The sequence below is a fragment of the Mugil cephalus genome, chromosome 2 (assembly GCF_022458985.1).
Source record: "Mugil cephalus isolate CIBA_MC_2020 chromosome 2, CIBA_Mcephalus_1.1, whole genome shotgun sequence".
NCBI classification, from domain to species: Eukaryota; Metazoa; Chordata; class Actinopteri; order Mugiliformes; family Mugilidae; genus Mugil; species Mugil cephalus.
The window spans coordinates 23,464,592-23,483,199 of record NC_061771.1 but is presented as its reverse complement, the minus strand read 5'-3'; the positions used below and the strand labels follow the sequence as shown (position 1 = coordinate 23,483,199).

General features: G+C 43.6%; 2 protein-coding genes across 3 annotated transcripts; one reads left to right on the top strand and one right to left on the bottom strand.

Annotated features, from left to right (window-relative positions):
- The first annotated feature begins 501 nt into the window (after window positions 1–501).
- On the top strand, window positions 502–5,449 carry polr1e (RNA polymerase I subunit E). Its single transcript, XM_047578643.1, has 12 exons — window positions 502–617; window positions 967–1,070; window positions 1,162–1,238; window positions 1,312–1,397; window positions 1,590–1,642; window positions 1,725–1,869; window positions 2,006–2,116; window positions 2,692–2,788; window positions 2,906–3,036; window positions 3,123–3,204; window positions 4,291–4,422; window positions 4,898–5,449. The coding sequence occupies exons 1-12, from the start codon at window positions 554–556 to the stop codon at window positions 5,061–5,063; spliced, it is 1,248 nt and encodes a 415-aa protein (XP_047434599.1). The 5' UTR covers window positions 502–553; the 3' UTR covers window positions 5,064–5,449.
- fbxo10 (F-box protein 10) lies at window positions 5,100–11,428 on the bottom strand. Of its 2 annotated transcripts, none has more exons than XM_047578640.1 (11): window positions 11,182–11,428; window positions 10,225–10,854; window positions 9,304–10,131; window positions 8,960–9,109; window positions 8,572–8,708; window positions 7,864–7,934; window positions 7,603–7,755; window positions 7,185–7,520; window positions 6,787–7,097; window positions 6,456–6,643; window positions 5,100–6,193 (listed from the first exon to the last, which is right to left on the bottom strand). In XM_047578640.1, the coding sequence occupies exons 2-11, from the start codon at window positions 10,807–10,809 to the stop codon at window positions 6,013–6,015; spliced, it is 2,940 nt and encodes a 979-aa protein (XP_047434596.1). In that variant the 5' UTR covers window positions 10,810–10,854; window positions 11,182–11,428; the 3' UTR covers window positions 5,100–6,012. The 2 variants fall into 2 exon arrangements, with proteins under 2 accessions (XP_047434596.1, XP_047434598.1); XM_047578642.1 differs by having other exon boundaries at window positions 11,189–11,428.
- Between the last annotated feature and the right edge of the window lie 7,180 nt (window positions 11,429–18,608).

Genomic DNA, 18,608 nt, shown 5'->3' with positions numbered 1-18,608 from the left:
ATGTATATATACATAAGTATAAGTGTACGACTGAGGAAAATAAAATATTAACTGTGAACTTGTGATGTAAACTTAAAAGCGGGGTAGCTCATATCTGCCAAATACAAATTTTTAAAGCACCTGTGTGAATAAATTACAGTGATGCAGTGATATGTTATGTACTTCCATTATGATTCTCATAGACATCTATTTTGGTGGAACAAAAATTAATCTGGACACTCTTTTGCTACTGAGGGTAATTAAGGAATAATTAAAAAAAAAAACATTAGGTAGCTTCTGAGTGGAGATTGTATCCTCTTTTGTTTTAAGAGAAAATAAATAAGAACCCAGAATAGTTCGTTTGTTTTTCCTTCATTTAATTTTTTATTGGTATGAAATTATGTTTTTAATTATTATTATTGTTATTATTACTGTCAGGCCGTTTTATTCTGTTTTTGTCTAATTATGTTTCTTCAATAACACAAATGCAATACGTTGTCCCTGTAAACGGGCGAACCCGGAAGTACGGAGAGCGGAATTCTCTTGCCTCACGTGGAAACTCATAACAACAATCATGGCTGCCTCCTGTTCGTTAGTGTGCTGCGGAGAGGAGAGGGACTCTGACAAAGCTGTTCTTGGTGACTATCTCACATTTATTGCATGTCAAAACTCCAGTGAAGAGAACTGTTAATGAAACAGTGACGTTGGTGTCGGGTCGTTTTTTGCGGCTCTTTTTGAACATAATTGTGTCTTGCACACGTGGGTGCTAGCCACGGTGCTAGTGCTGGTTATTCAGGCGACTCCGTGGGATCCCTTTCACTTGATATTAGTTGTATGATGACAGTTTTTAAAAAAAAAACACAAACTTCTTACAAACCGCCTTGTAGAAATAGGGCTCATTAGTGACTATTTGACGTGATCGAAGTCCTGTTAATGTCCAGAGTTAGGGACTGATTGTTTCCTGTTTTCTTTCTTTTTTTCTCACAGTTCGCTTTTCAAATGGCACCCCCAGAAATGCAGACAGATTGGATTTCACCCTGTACAAGAACGTGGATGAGGTTAACCCCAGAAAAAAGAGCAAACGGATACTGGTGAGAAAGATGAAAGATAGAGCATTGTCATCTTGTTACTTCCTCATAAATTGTTTAGGTCGCGTTGCTCAGCATGTTCTTCTCTTTTCAGGTCTCTGAAACAGACAGACTGTCTTATGTTGGAAATAATTTTGGAGCAGGATCTTTAAAGTGTAACAGTCTCTGCAAGTAGGTGAATATAAGATTATGATGGTGGCCTGTGTCTCAGCGAAGCGTCCTAATCAGTTTGTCGTCCCTTCAGATATTATGTGGGTGTGTTGAACAAACAGACCATGCAGATGGAGATGCACAACGCTCAGCTGTTCAACATGCAACCTGTCATACCAGGTAATGTGTTGATTTTTATATTAAGTGTAAGATTAATGACTTATAATGAGTCTACATATCTGTACTTATTGATACAGTTGCAATTAATTTATTAGCTATCCTGGTAAATGAGCTTGGATTATCCTTCGATAGTAAATGTTTAATGCTTTGCACAGCTCAAGATTTCATCAGTTTTTCTAAATTTTTCACCAGGAGAGATGGAAGAGTCTGAAAAACCTCAGGACATCAAGACATACAGAGATAAGGTTTGTGTAATGACTTGTCCAACAGACTAAGAGTTAAAATGTGACGTCGGCGTCTCAATCTTCCCTCGGCTTTTCTCTTCAGGTGGACTCGTTGATTGAGGCCTTTGGCACCAACAAACAGAAGAGGGCTCTGACGTCCCGCAGGCTGAACCAGGTGGCAGGTGACACCTTGCAACATGCGGTGGCCAAGGCTGCCAACACTGTGATCGACCAGAAGGGTCTGGAAGGTAAAGCTGTTGCATTGTTGCTTTGCCACAGTCTTTGTGTTTCAGTTGTTATTAGACACATCTACTGGGGGGAAATGTGGCAGAGAAGTCAACACGGAGCAAAAGTCACATGTCTGTCCCCTGTCTTTCTCCGCAGCTCTACAACAGGAAGTGGATGAGACCGAGTTGCAGGGGGACCTGGCCAGCCACCTTCCTCCCTGCAATGCAAACGCAGACAAACGAGAGAACGTCTACCCATTTGATGACCGTATCTTTTATTTGCTCTGTGTGCCACTGGCTGCAGTAGCGTGGACAGCAGTTCTTCAACCCGACTGAAATCGCTCTGATCAGAGGTTTCGACTGGTGGCATAAGAGGCATGTCCCAATCCCTAGGAAAAGACCTTTATTTTTCCACATCACGTGCGCAGAGAGGTGGTCCACTGAAGGAGTTTACCTTCAGTGGCAATACTGACAGAATGATCAGCCTCTGGAAATGCTCTGCCCATGAACTCTGCCCATGCTATCATTAGCAGGGAACTGATTTTATTACATACATATTACAATCATCACTAACAGGAACGTAGCTTCTGGCAAGTTAAATGTTTGTATAATGAATTTTATGAAGGCTTTTGCATTGGATTAAACCATGTCCACATTTAGTGGATACGTGTCGAAGCCTAAGGCAATATACTGGTGTCTATCAGAGTTTAGAGAGGATGATTTAGGGGAAGAGGGAGAATTATTCAGATTATTCAATAAGTCAATAAGAGAATGCACATAATATATATGTGTATATTTAGAGCTACACTTGTTCATGTTTCCACCCTTAACCTGTATCCTCAGTCCTGAGTCCAGTAGATTACGACGCTTTGGAGCAGGCTGGTTCCAAGATGGCAGCACTCACCCCTGAGGAGTTGCAGAAAATGAGAGATGATGGAGGGTAAAGGCAGCACAGGGCTCATGCCTCCTGGGAAATTCTATTAGCGAAGTGTTTCATTGCATTCACATTTTGCATTCACATTTTCTTTTGCACTTATCCCCCCTCGCCCCCTAAAAGGTGTCTGTGCGTTGTGAGGCACCTGGAGAACCTGCCGACCACAGGAGAAGAAAGAGAGAAAATGGCACGATGCGCCTTTTACCTTTCCATGCTGCTCAAACTGTCTCGGCAGAAGAGCATCAACCGCAAGTGTGAGTACTGCTGCTTTTCTCGCATATCATCGCACATGTGTGAGTGAAGTGGTGCACACAGAGTGATGGTAATTCGTGTTTTACAGTTGGGCTGGAGGAAGGATGCCCTCGCAACGTTCAGAACAAACTGCTAAGAACATTTACTGTGGAGACATTCAACAACGGCAGGTATGATGGCGGTTGAACATTATTACATATCACACATTTTTATTTAAATATCTGTTAAATTACTGTGCTTATGATGTACCTGTGACCTGTTGATGGAAGTACTGCAACATTTTTTTATGTTTGCTTGTTACCTAACTGGGTATAACATTACATTAAAAAAAGGCTGTATTAAGTTACTGTTAATTTAATCTTTTTTAACCGGTGGTGATGATCACGACAGCTGAGCACTTAGAGATTACCGCTGATGCAAAACAAATACGTCTCACTGCTGCAGCCTCAAATCAAAAGCATCATCTGCATAAAATCAGTGTCAGTATACTCTGACCTCTTTGGAAAAATGAAAATAGTTTGTTTTGTTGCCCCTAGAATTTCAGTACAGTTTTTTAAAATGAACACAGACTGAAAAGTTTGTGATTGTCACTGTATTTGCAGGACGTACTAGGTATTTAATGATACACTCAACTCATGATTTGATACGATTTTCTCATGAGCTTGAGAGAGAAATTATGACTGAAAAGGATCCCTTTACTTATTTCCCAGACAAAATAACACACTTCTGAGGTAGGATTTAACTTCAAAATAAAAACCATGCAAAGAATGCATATTTAAAAAAATATATATTTATCATTTAAAAACTACAAATTATATTTTGTCTTTAACAAATTTAAAGAATCTCTTTGTATTTGTCTGAGGTACCGTAAACTGTGCAATACAATGCAGATGTACTCTTAAAAGTGCAACTGAAATTAGATTTTATATAAACAAAACATAAATTAAAAAAAGAGCTTAAAATAATAAACAAAAAATCTAAGGCTTGCATGTTTTTTCCTTGTTCGGGACTTAATGTTTTTTGAGGAAGATCAGCGATTAAGTGAACTCAAAACTAGATTACGCCCTCTGCTGTTTAAAAAGGGCATCGCGATTCATTTTTCACCTCGGCTGATTTGAATCGTGTGATCTACAAGCGCCATGGGTCTGGGGCCAGTGACCAAACTGGCTGCGACTGCCCCGCCGCTTTCTAAACCAGCTGGCCTTTTGTCTTCACCATTTATTTGCACTTCTTCACCATTACTTTCACCCTTACAGGGTCCAGAACACAGTGTCAACATCGATGCGTGCCAAAATAGCAGCCCACTGCCTGGCGCTGCTGCTGCATATGGGTCACATGACTGCAGACCTCACACTGCTGCACCGTGACCTGGGAATCACAGAGGCCAGGTATGGACAAAATAAATAAAAAAAAATAAAAAAAGAACGCAGGCATTCAGTTAAATAACACAGGAAGACTGATGTTAATGTCGGTGGCTCTTACTGCGTTCCACGCTGTGAAATGCACCGTTCTACTTGAATGATTGTCAAATTACATAATGAACTGTTATTATAATGGCTGTCAGTAGATCAAACTGTAAAATGTCAATAGTTAATGGGCAATAATGCTGTTTTAAATTCTGAAAGCTTTATTCGTCCCCGGGGAAGGGATGTTTTCCAAATTTGCACATCATCATTTGTATCATCATCTCCGCTCATAATAACTGTGCAAATCCGCAGTAAATGCACATAACTTGAGAGAACAACCTGCGAGGACATTGAGGCTGAACTTGCTGTTCAAGGGCTATTTATGGTTAAAGGGTATTTGCATTGGCTGCATTAAAAGAACTCTGGCTGTATGACTGATTCACATGTTTTTCTATAGGGTGATTGAAATTGCAAAGTCTATGGGGCTGACCCTGATTAAACCACCCCGGGCAAAGGCCGACGAGGCCTTACTGCGAGAAGAACACAGACAGGCCACCCTGGCTCTACCTCTGGTCAAATACGACCAGTTCACCGAGAGACGGAAACGCAAGAAAATGCACTGAAGGCCGCGGGGAAAAAAGGACAGTGAGGACCGCGGATGCCACGAACAAGAGCTGTTTATTGATGTGTTTTGTAGACAAAGTGGTGAACTTTGAGTTGTGCATGATATTGTCACTTGATGCTTTGCAGTCCATGATACAAAAAAATAAGCCGACTACATGTAAACAAATTCTCAATGAGAGAACATCTATCTTAGACAGTAAAGACGTATAGGCACATTTGTAGACATCACATATTGCACGCTGAACATCCTTTTCCTTTCTCTGACCGGCTGTTACCGAGTGAGTCTGTGAGTGTGTGCAGCGCGCCGAGAGTGTCTGGAATGTCAAAGAAAACCGAAGAGCATCACACTAACAAAATAAAAACATGGAGGACGTGTTGTTACAGACTCACCGGGCAACATCTCTGTGCAAGAGGCAGTAGCTTCATTTTGGCTTTGTTTTGTTTTTTTTCTTTTTGCATATACACCTCACACTATAAACATTCCTTCCCTAGCTACAATCATTGATTGATTTTTAAAAAGTCATACAAGGCACAGCTTTACTTTGTCCTATGGGTGAAGCTGGCGTCTCTGAAGTCTTTGACTCCTGCTAGGATTAATAAGTGTGCGCTTCCTAACCAGAGAGTCCCAGAAGCAAACGAACGTAGCCAACGGTGTCTACGGTAAACGGGGAAAGTGACGACGGTAAAGCTTTCGTGTGGGATGCAGGCTGACGACAGTGTGAAGTGCAAAAAGCGTTTTTAATCGTAAAATTACAAAAGCCTTGTTTTTAGATTAGGAAAATGCTGTGACGCACAGATGTACCGGGAGAGTGGACGGGCCCTTTAGTGTCTCAGGTGTGGCCTCCTACTCCTTTGACGGAGGGCAAGCCGCACCCCGGCCGACATGATTTCGGAGGCGTGCGGGGGCCAGCGCGCCGGTCCTGTCGGTGTGCAAGTGCTCGCCGGCGTTCACAGGATGGTGCAGAACATGCTGCCGCTGTGGCACCCGCTCTCAACAGTTGCGCTGATCCTGGTGGTCATGGAAATTCCAAGTCGGGACGGATACTGGGAGGAGGAGAGTCCGCCGGGGGGGCTGGCCAGTGGGCGGGGGGGAGGGTTTTCCAAAACCCACTGTGGAGAAGATGTACGGCTTCAGAATGGAAAAGAGAAAATAAGCTTGATTAGAAGAAGTGGAGCCTGTAGCCAACGATGTTCACATCTGACTCGTTAAATGTTCCACTACGTTGAGGCGCCACTCTCGAAACGCATAATTACGAGCGGTAATCGTTGCACCAGAACCGCAAACTTCCATACATTATAATATACTGATTATAGGTGCGGTGCGGGTTGCAGAAGAAAATGTTCAGACTGATGTCTCTGAACGTCGCCACTTTTATGGGTTGCCTAGTTACCTGTTATTATGCTTTACAATACTGTTGTTGCGCAACACACAGCTCTCATTGCCGGGATCCATATGTAGAAGGGTTTTTTTGTTTCCAGGGTGGCCCTGGAACAAGACATTGTCGTGGACGGCGCCTTTCACCGGCCCCAGCACAGCGATTCCACAGCCCTGCGCTGGCTGGACGCGGTTACGCACCACCTAAAAAACATGAATAATAATAATAAAAAGACACAAATATTTAGCAAGTAATTAGCCTGTACGTGTCTATGCTTCATGCTTTGTGTATATCTAAAATTAAGGAAATCAAAAGCAAAGTGTGCCCATGCTTAACTCCATCCCACCTTGATATCGGCACTTCCAGAGACCTGGATTCCATACCCCCGGTTTCCGACCACGTCATTCTCCGTGATCTGCCCGTTGCCATTAAAGCTGACTCCGTGGCCGCTGTTTTCATAGATGCCATTGCCGCGGAGCTCCACTCTGCAGTCCTTCTCCACCATGACGCCGCCTCGACCGTTTTCGAGGATGCAGTTGGTGACGAGTCGGGTCATCTGGCTGCTCTGGAGAACGGCAACGCCGGGGCCGCGGTTGCTGTTGACGAGGTTGGCGAACACGTTCAGGGCCTCGCTGCTCTTCACGTACAGGCCGACCGCTGCGCCGAGGACACAGAAAGAACGTTAGAGGGACAGAGAAGAAAGGCCGTGCGTGCGTTTCACTGCGGCAGATCTGTTTAGCGCACCTCCGTTGTAGCTCATGCAGTTGCTCTCCACCAGGGCCACGCTGATGGAGCGACGTGCAGAGTGGCGTTCGTCCTCGCTGTCCAGATCGCTGTCCCAAGCGAACAGCTCGCCCTCTTCGTTGAAGTTCTCCTGCCCGTCTCTTCCTTCTCCTTCGCCACTTCCTCCTTCTCCGCCAATCCCCTCCTGCCCGGGCCAGTTCCCCTCCCTGGCCTCTATGTTCTCCGGGTCCTTCCTGCAGAACACCGCCAGCCCGTACATACAGTTGTGGACGATGTAGTTGCCTAGGAGCTGCGGCAGGCTGGATGACATGACCCACACGCCGCAGCCTTTGTTACCTGCAGAAAGCGGAGGAAGAGGCAACATTTGTGGCGCGACTCGACTAAACATGGACCTACTACCCAGGCTAGAAATACGTACAGTACACGTGGTTTCCCTCAATAAGCCCGCGTCCCCTCTCTCCGACCACCACGCCGTCCGAGTAGCCGTAACAGATGTAGTTGTTTCTCAAAATGGGGTCGCCTCCTCTGCGGATGTCCACGCCACCCCACTGGTTCTCTCTGATCACATTCTCTAGAATTAAAAAAAAAAAAACGCATTTATGTGATTTAACTTTCGGTTCGACCGTGTGGAGGTGAGGAAGCTGCGCGAAGCCGGGAAATAGACGGAACAAACCCGCACCTGTTATCATCCCTCTGCCGTTCTCGTTGATGGCGATCCCCGCCGCCTGCCCTTGGAAGATGTGATTTCCACTGAGAGAGAGACAGCGAAGATGAGAGAATATTAATAGAAACGGAGCGCGTTCACACGCCGTCTGCACCCGCAGCATCACATCTGAAAATATTATGTAACACTGCTTATGGCACACGTTTACTGAGAAAAAATACTCCACTGCACTGCAGAACTCCTGGAGCTTGCAGTGCGTTGTGAAACTGGAGTCATCACGACGTACTGTACAAAACCACAAGACAAACTCTACAAGTGCAGTTGGCTTTCTTTAAGGCTTCTGGATGTACAAAACCACGAGTTTTTGACATATGTAAATCTGAATAAATGCCGCAAACATCCTGATCAACACTCGTTAACACTTAGAAATAACCCCTTTCTTCACTGATTGCAGTGGAGTTTGGTATTTAAAAACATCCTCTGGACGTTCAGGTGTAAATGAATGATCCCTGATTTACATTTCAGGGTGCAGATACGCACACAGACACAGACACTCGGTCACTACTGTAACACTTTAGTTTGAGAAGCTGCAGAGAAATCCCCGTCTTTTCCTCACTGTCAAACCCCATCTACAAACTGTCTGACCGCTTTGAATAATATCCAGAAACCATGAGGGAAAAACAGTTCCATGAGAAGCTGAGATGTTCGCAGGGTCCAGCCTACCTCACCACAGGATTTCCACTGAAGAGAATATACACGCCCGCTTCCTTATTGTTATAGATCTGGTTGCTCCGAATTGAACCTTTTCCGTTTCCAAGAACAACAACTCCAGAGCGCAAACCGCTATGTATTTTGTTGCACTGCGGAATGAAAGAGAGAATGAGAGGGCAAAAATGCAGTAGTAGCCAAGAAAAGTTTGGTCAACTTGTGTAGTTTATTATGAACGCAAAGTCATAAAAACTGTTTTTTTTTGTTACATAAAGCAATCTTACTCATAACTGTTGGCCATGAGATGCTTTTAAAAACTCTGGGAAAAACTAGCACTAGCACGTGGACCTTTTTTTTGTGTGCAATTGCTTGCATCCTCAACAGACAAAGGTGTAGCAGTTACCAAGATGGTGGGGTTGGCCCCTTTCCGGATGTCCAGCCCGGCCTCCCCGTTCGAGTGGATGTTGTTTTCTGCGATGAGGCCCTGAGCTGAGAGGCGCAGAAAAACGCCGGACGCACGGCACTCGCAGACCTCGTTTCTCAGCATCACTATCTGGAGGGAAGAGAGGCAGAGCTCGAGTGACAGATTGAATAGGAAACTGCTGTTTAATTACTAATGATATTGGCTCCTTCCTTAACTTGATATATCATTCAACTGGTGTACTGTGGATAAAAGTCCTGTCAGATGTAATTACATTCCATTTCTCCACAACAAAGATTGATATTGACTGATGGGATTTTATTTACTGTGGAGTTCTGGATGCAGCGGACGGCGTAGTTCAGCCCACGGAAAACATTTTCCTCCAGTCGAGCCTGACCATAATTAGACAAATGCACGCCACCCTTCCCGTCCCTAAAGAGGCAGCGTCTGATGAGGCAGCCGAGGGTGGAGGCCGCCAACATACGAGCCTCTGGGTCCCTGTCTAATTCCTGGTGAAGGCTGAGGAGCTCGGGGGTCACGGAGGGGGGGTCAGGGGACGAGGCAAGCGGCAGGGAGCCGTCTGGCCGGGGCTTGAGTAAATGGGACAGGCCGTGATGGTCATACGGGACTCTGTAATCCAGTGTAAAAGTTTTTTTGGTGTCGTAGGCTCCCCCTCCGTCTCGGTTCTCCTCCTCCCCCTCGCTGCGCTCGCAATCACTCCAGCCATCTTCGATCACTGTGCCCTGACAGACCGCGTCCACCCCGGTCCTTCTCTTCCAGTCCTCCATGCTCACGTGCTCCTTTTTAACACGAGCGCCCGGAGGTTGGGTCCCACCAATGGAGTCGTCCCGAGGGCCGTTGGGGACACCGTCGCACTCCAACACGCCGCATGGCGGGAACGTCCTGGCCAGGGCGGCCAAATGTTTACAGGCCCAGTTCCTGTCCGACACCGGGGGACCTTCCACAGTCACCGAGGCCGTTTCGCTTCCTGAGAAGTCGCAGCTGTCCAATAAACTGAGGACGACGCCTAGCAAGTGGGCAGAGCTGCCCTGTGAGAAGGAGCAAAACCGAGCCTGGCAGGTTCCCGGGCCGCGGACTTGCAGCTGGGCTCCTTCGAAGTTGCAGTTGTCCAGCTGGACGTGACCCCATGATGTCTAGAGGAGAGGAAAGGGCGATTGGAGTCAGACAGTTATAACTGGATTTGACACCGCTGAGATACCTGTAACAATAAGAAGCTGTTACTTCACCTTGTATACAACCGTGGAGAACCAGGGTGGCATGAAAACCAGGTTGCACAGCCTGGCAGTGGGACACTGCTGCTCCATGCACACCAGGAGGGCCACCTCGCCCAGTCGGCCCAGCCCAACCAGCTCCACGGGCACCTTCAGCGACACCTCCGCCTGCTCCTCGTACACCCCCGGATGGAGGACCACGCGGTCATACGGCCCCGCCACCGCCAGGGCCCCGCGCAAGGTCTCAAACTCGCACCCGGGCCCCACGTGCCAAACCCTGCGGTCCTTTCGTCGGCGGAAAAAGAGCAGGCAGGCAGAGGACTGGAGCTCGGGCCCGTTTTGAGTCCAGGTGCGGGTGGCTAGGGCATGCTGCTTCAGGGCCTCCCTCCAGGATGGTGGCTCCAGATGGGGTTGACTGGGCCAGTTGGGATGCCGGCACTCGGGGCAGCCGAGGCAGAGCTGCCTCCAGCGGGTGTTGTCCAGGGACAGGATGAGCTCCCGCCAAGCGCGGCACACCCGGCAGCAGCGGCCCAGGTCGGGCAGAGGGAGGTAGGCCAAGATAACCCTCCACAGCTCCACGGGGAGGCTGCCCACCTCCATGGCAGCAGGGACACCGGCTGGGGAGCACCGTGACGGGAGGGGCACCTGGAGACGGTAAGCAACACGCAGGCGCAGATCATGCAACAGGGACCGCAGTAACACAATAATAAAGGCACACAATAATAAGCATACATTACATGCGCAAAGGAGAGCAATTACTAAAATGAGCCTTATTTGAATAGAAAAACAACGTTTCTGTAAGCTTATAATTAATTTTACGCAGCAACTAATATTAACCTCCACGCAGGCCTGCGGTATTTTTGAAAGTTTGCTGCGGTTAATAGGGATTGGTTAGCAAGATGCCGCTAGTTTTCGCGTGATCCTTGCGTAACTGGCATGAAGCATCACCACAAAAACACAAAGCGTCTTTACCTCTTACCAGTCGGCCCCCTCGAATCAGCAGCACATGTCGGCTCGATGTTTTTAGACCAGCTTATCCGTCCAGCGTTACATGTCCGCGGCGTTTCGGTCCTCGCAACCTCCGGAGCTCACACGAGCACACATGACGCCTGCTGCTGCCGCTGCTGGCTGGCTGCAGATGTGCAGACGAAAAAATGGAGTTCAGACGATTGCTTCCAGTTTACGGCAAGACACCGCGGAGCGAGCGGAGAACTCCATCTTCCGCTTACACAATGTGGGCGTTCACCTTTAAATCCACATCTCATGGACGGAGGATGATGTTACCTCGGATGTTAACCAGTTCAGGACCGCGTCTGTTTGAGAGTGTTTGCCCGTGATCCACCAGAAGCAGATAGATAGATAGCACTGTTATTGTTATACATTAAGTTGATAATTCTAATGTGAATGAATGAATGAAAGAATGAAAGCCATATTTCAAACATGTTATACAAAACAAAGACTTTGACAGCCCACCAGTATTTAATCTAGATTGACTAGACAAGTTGTGGTAATATTAATCGATTGATTGATTGATTGATTGATTGATTGATTGATTGATTGATTATTTGTTCGATTAATCGTTTGATTAAGCGATTGATTCATGAGTTTACTGATAACGCAATGCTCAATGATGCAGACACGATTTGCCAAAGACACAGCAAACCTACCGTGACAACAAAAACCACAGCCTGCAGGGAAATCTGCACAGCTCGCCAAAGCGTGTAAACAATCTTTTAACAACTCCTGAACCACTTTATGCAGATCTCATAGTATCTTGTGCATCTCCAAACATGGCTGTCACAGCTCACTGCAACAATACCTGCAACATCCTGCCGTGAAGACCGCACCATACCCATCAACGCTGCCAAAACAACTTGATGCTTGGGGATCTCAAGAGGGACGGATGTGAGTATAAATGAACACAAGTGCAAGTACTTCAGAATGAATTCAGATCTTAGGTGTTCACATTCGAGCCAAAGTCTGAACTTGCAAAAGGTGAACAGAGATCAAAGATGAACTTCAAAGCCTCACACATGGACAGAACTAGAAGAATGGACACCCATCTTAATAGCCGACCTCACATTTCTGAACACAAGTTTAAAATGACACAGTTATTTTGAAAATCAATAAGCTCTTCAAATCCACATTAACCCGGTGCAAATACACCCCTATTTGGAATAACCCGAAGTTCACACAAAAAAATTCACCCCTTCACCTACATCATATCTTCCATAATGACAAATTAACCTCAATGGAAAAAACAAAAAATCCCCAAAAAACTACTGTCTTTATTAAACCAAGACACAACCATATTGCTTCCCACACAAACACGGGATAATTACCTAGCCCCAGTGCCAATTACAACACTTTCACTGTGTCCAAAAAATACAAACTAATACTGACTGCTAATACAGTTCAAAGTCTTCCACAGAATTCACCAAATATAAAACAGAGTCTCAGGATAACAAAGAACATACAGTCCAATCTACAGTCATATTTACCTGGAATATACAGCATTTATGTACAGAGATATGTAGATATTTTAAAGTGTCTCAGTCCCAAAGTTACTCCGTGCGGATCCAAAGTGTCTTAGTGTGATGTCGTCTAAAGTGTAAAGTGTCTATAAAGTGTCTAACACACTGGTTTAACACCCTCACAGAACACATTTCTCTGGAAAAATTCTCAGCCTGTCTCCAAGACCAAAGTCATTACTTTGGAGCAACCCGGACCCCTCTTCTTCTCAGAGCTGTTCATCTAACTTGACCTGGCTAGTGTCATCTTTAAACATTAACATTCTTATTATCATTAATTTTGTTTTCTACGCTTCCTTTTCAGTTGTTTATTATCATTATTATTATTGTTATTCTTATTCTTATTCTTCTACTTATTATTTATTGTTATATATTATTAATTGAATCTCCTTGATTCTTCATGAGGTTTAGCCAGTAATCCTCATATAAACACTCTTGTGACTGATACCCTTTTCCCCTTTTAGTTGTATTACTATCACTGGCTTATTTTTGTGTTGTTGTCCTGTTAAATGTTGCAAAAAAATAATAATAACAAAATTGAGCCAAAGTCAAAGGGTTACTTTTACCAAAGGGATAAAAAGCAAATGAAAGGCTTTGGAAAAGGCAAACACTAGCAGGCAGAGGATGAGACTGGAACAACTCAACACAGTCAGCAGGCACACTGAAGAAGATAAATTGTCTGGTATTAATGCTGCTAAGTGGATGATGAAGCAGGGAGCAGGTGTGAAGTTGGGCGGGCAAGTCAGGTGAAAGGGAATTGCAAGTACACTCTAAGGGGTAATTGGAGGACTGCGAGGAGTGGATCTGGATCTAAGATGAAAGTTAACACCAAGAAAATGGGGAAGAAAAAGACGACAGCACTGGGAACTGGTTAACAACATCTGATGAAATACTTGTATATATATATATATATATATATTTTTTTTTCTTGATAAAACTCCATCATTCCCTGAGCAGCCTTCTCTAGAACTGCATTGTTTAAGAGTGAAAAGCAAACAACAGGAACAGTAGTGTTGTATTGTCCTTGGCTTTTGCCACAATCACTTGGCCCTCTATAAATGTACAGCATCCAAATGTTCAATGTTCAAGGTTTCTTTATTTGTACCGTACCGAAGTACAAAATGACATCTATGTAAATACATCGTGACAGACAAGACAACAACAGCTCACACATCCTAACATATACAACCTTAAAAAGTGCGGTCGTTAAAAAAGTGCTTCAAAATCAATTGTTCAGCATGAACAAGATTGTGCACCTTCCATTAGGGACCCCAAAACGACAACCCGAGCGAAGGAGCTGGAACTCACCACGCAAAGGGTGTGAGCCATCCTTGAGAATACAGTTAGCTTTACGTTGGAACTGTGTGTCATAAAGAGAAGACGTGGGGAGTTGAGGCTTCCCAATTACATTTGATGATTTGGTTCAGGGAGTTTTTGTACTGTAGTGAGGGATTACCAAACCAAGACACCAAGGCAAAAGATAATAGTGACTCAGTAAAAGCACAGTAAAATAGGGTCAGCATAGTGTTGCCAATGTTAAAACTGGACAGTTTCCGAAGATAACACAGCCGCTGATGTCCCCTCTTGCATACTGCTTCGCAGTTCTTGTTAAAAGTCAGTTTGTCGTCGATGACAATCCCAAGATACTTGTAACTGTCCACGCATTCAACAGATTGGCGCTTAATGGCTGTGGGATCATAATTTGGAGCCGGAGTTCTAAAATCAATAATCATGTCCTTTGTTTTGGATGTATTAAGCACCAAGAAAGAAAGATCACACCACCTGATGAAATCCTCCAGGACTGGACCATGGCTGGATTCATTATTGCGCAGCAAACTTACAATGACGGTATTGTCTGCAACTTTTAAAACATACCTGTTTTCATAGACACTCTTGCACACGTCTGCACAAAGGATAAAAAGTAAGGGAGAGAGAACACATCCCTGAGGTGAGACAGTAGAGGGACATGTTGTGTTGGTTTTGGAAATTATGCTTTGAAAGACTGTTTAACTTTAGAATCCAATTGCTCTTCATAATGGACAGTGTATTTAATGATGGCATGCTGCAACAGCAGAACACTTCACAGATGTAAAAACAGAACGTGTGCATCTTCCTCCAAGAGGTGGCGATGTTCTTCATCCGACGGATTAATGTGACTGTTGTGAATCTTCTTTTAAAAAACATTTTTTTTGCATGACATCGATATTTTATTTGTGATCCTACGTCACACATAGCTAATTTATATCCCTCAGAGTGAAAGCGTTTGAGAGATGGAACGAAGAGCGACGCAATGCTTATGTCTCCAAATTAAGAGACAGAGTAGTGTTTTATAGAGACCAGACAAACATAGTGGTTTAAAATGTCCCTTTTGAAAACAGGTTTTGTTGAATTGCTCCATTTGACCTTTCAAGATACAAGATACAGACACATTGTCTGTCTACTGGGGAGGAATCATGTGGAGTCCAGGCTGAAAATGTCAGGTTGAATATTGTAGGCGATGTCAAAGGAATTATACTGTGATTCTACAGTTGCCCTTTCCATCATGGCTGGTGTCAGTGGGTTTACACAAAGAGATTAACTAGATTCTTGGACATGTACTAAAAAAAAAACAAAAAAAAAAAACAATTCGCATGGGTCTTTTTAAGTCATTTCAAGTCAACTCAAGTTTCGGTGATATCAAGTTGTGAAACTGTTTAAATGTAAGTTATTGTAACGTTTTCATGTTTCTTTCAATCTACTGAGAAATATCCATGCAAATAGTTGCCTGAATTTTTTATTTTTCAAAAAAACCCGGTCATTTATTTAAAATGAGACTGGTTCCCTCCCTTTGAAGAATGAATCTTTATTCAAAATCAAAATATATTTAATTTGAGATCATTTTCTATATTTAAATTTTGACATTTTTCTTCAAATCTGTGTCTGAGTATCTGAATCTATGTTGTAAAGACTTAAAGTTTTACTCACTAATCCCATGAATCATTTCTTACAGTGACTTGTTCCATTTAAAGACATTTAAATTAAGAAATGTTAAAACATTTCACATTGACGGTCGATAGCTTTTATTTTTTTCAAGGGTGATTCATCTACTCGTCAGTATTTTACAAAACCACAGTGTCACAACCTTTGTGACAAAACCATGGATTTAAACCATGACTTATGTTGCTCCACTACAACAGAAACGCACACGCGCACAAAAAAAGGATGAACATGAACACATTTTGTTTATTGTTATACATTAAATTGATAATTCTAATGTAAATGAATGAATGAATGAATGAATGAATGTCTGAATGAATGGAAGCCATATTTCAAACATGTAATACAAAACAAAGAAAACAACATTTGAACAAATTTTAAATAGCATGTTTGAACATTTACCATTTGCTTCCTGTGTTTGTTTCTTTCTCACATGCTCATAAACATGTATATTTAGATATATTCAGACCCTCCTTCTCTATATCTAGTGACCATCATGTGTTTGTACAGCTGCTTACTCTTACTCTTTGTAAGTTGATTGATAGATTGGTCGGTTTGTTGATTTATTTATTTATTGCTTGATTGTTTGCATGATAGATCAATCGATTGATAGGTTGGTTGGTTGGTTGATTCGTCTTGTCTTTGAATCTAGCTGCGACTGTAAACAGGCCTCAACGCTCAGTGACCATACCGATTCACCAAAGGCACAGCAACCTGCCGTGACAACAAATCTACATGGCTCACCAAAGCATGTAAACAATCTTTTAACAACTCCTGAAGCACTTTATGCAGATCTCATAGTATCTTGTGCATCTCCAAACATGGCTGTCACAGCTCACTGCAACAATACCTGCAACATCCTGCCGTGAAGACCGCACCATACCCATCCACGCTGCCAAAACAACTTGATGTAGGACCTCAACAGATGCTTGGGGATCTCAAAAGGGACGGATGTGAGTATAAATGAACACAAGTGCAAGTACTTCAGAATGAATTCAGATCTTAGGTGTTCACATTCGAGCCAAAGTCTGAACTTGCAAAAGATGAACAGAGATCAAAGATGAACTAACAACTTTCCCTCAGTGGAAGAACTGCTACAGTCAAAATGTCAATATTACCCAAAATCAATAATCTTTTTACAATGATACCAACCTGAGCTAGTACTAACTGGCTTCAATCACTGGACAAAGTCAAGGATCAAACTCGCTACACTACAAAAAAGTAAAACAGCAGATGGTCTAGAGGCACCTAATTTTCATTTTTATTTTCTCACCAACTGGTTACAATATATTTATATCACACAATACACAATACACAATACGGCCCCGCTCATGGACAGAACTAGGAAAATGGACACCCATCTTAATATCCGACCTCACATTTCTGAACACAAGTTTAAAATTACACACTGCATTCAATAACACAGTTATTGATTAGTAGAAAATCAAGCTCTTCAAATCCACATTAACCCCTTGCAAATACACCCCTATTTGGAATAACCCGAACTTCACACAGAAGAATTCACTCCTTCACCTACATCATATCTTGCATAATGACAAATTAACCTCAATGGAAAAATCTTATCCACACCTATGACATAGGGACTGACCAGTATCTACAGCATCTCCAATTAAAATCAGTTCTCAAAGCCAAAATCAAAATAACTCACAATAATCTGCAGCCTCCAGTACTGACAGAAGACACAATAGTTATTTGAGATTTAAAAATACAAAGAAACCACTGTCTTTACTCAAGAAAGACACAACCATATTGCCTCCCACACAAAGACAGGATAATGACCTAATGGTCAGCCCCAGTGCCAATTACTGGCATAAATCTCCCAGAATGCTTTCACTATATCTAAACAATACTAAGTTACTGCTAATACAGTTAACAGTCTTCCACAGAATTCATTTCACTTAAAATTCTCCCTCACCCCAGTTTACTTGGAACTAGTCAAGAGGATCACACAAAGTGAGCACATCACACTGGTTTAACATCCTCACAGAACACATTTCCATGGAAAAATTCTCAGCCTGTTTCCAATACCAAAGGCATTACTTTGAAGCAGTCTGGACCCCTCTTCTTCTCAGAGCTGTTCATCGAACTTGATCTAACTTATTATCATTCATTTTGTTTTCTACGCTTCCTCTCAGTTGTTTTTTATTATTATTATTATTTATTTCATTGTTTATTTTCTCTCCTTGATTCTACATGTATTACTATCACCGGCTTATTTTTGTGTTGTTGTTGTGTTTTTTTTTGTCTTTTTTCTTCTGTACCAGTCCCCTGCTTTTGTCTTCCATTCATGTTTGTACACTGCTCAAATAAATAAATAAATAAATAAATAAAGGCAACACCTAAACAACACAATGTAACTCCAAGTCCATCACACTTTTGTGAAATCAACCTGTCCATTTAGGAAGCAACATTGATTGTGTATCAATGTCACCCGCTGTTGTGCAAATGAAACAGACAGCAGGTGGAAATGAGATGCAATTAGCAAGACAACCCCTATAAAGGAGTGGTTCTGATCAGATGGTGACCCCAGACCATTCCTTTCTGGCTGATGTGATCAGTGATGAGATCTGTGATCTCACTCCTGGAGGTAGCATGAGGCCTACCACCCAAAGAAGTTGCTCAGGTAGTGCAGCTCATCCAGGATGGCGCATCAATGGGACATGTGGCAAGAAGGTTTGCTGTGTTCGTCAGCACAGTGTCCAGAGCATGGAGGAGATACCAGGAGACAGGCCAGTACACCAGGAGACCAGGATCGCTTTGTGTAAACAGTGACAGGAGGAGCACTGCCAGAGCCCTGCAAAATGACCTCCAGCAGGCCACTAGTGTGCATGTTTCTGCTCACACTGTCAGAAACAGACTCCATTGAGGGTG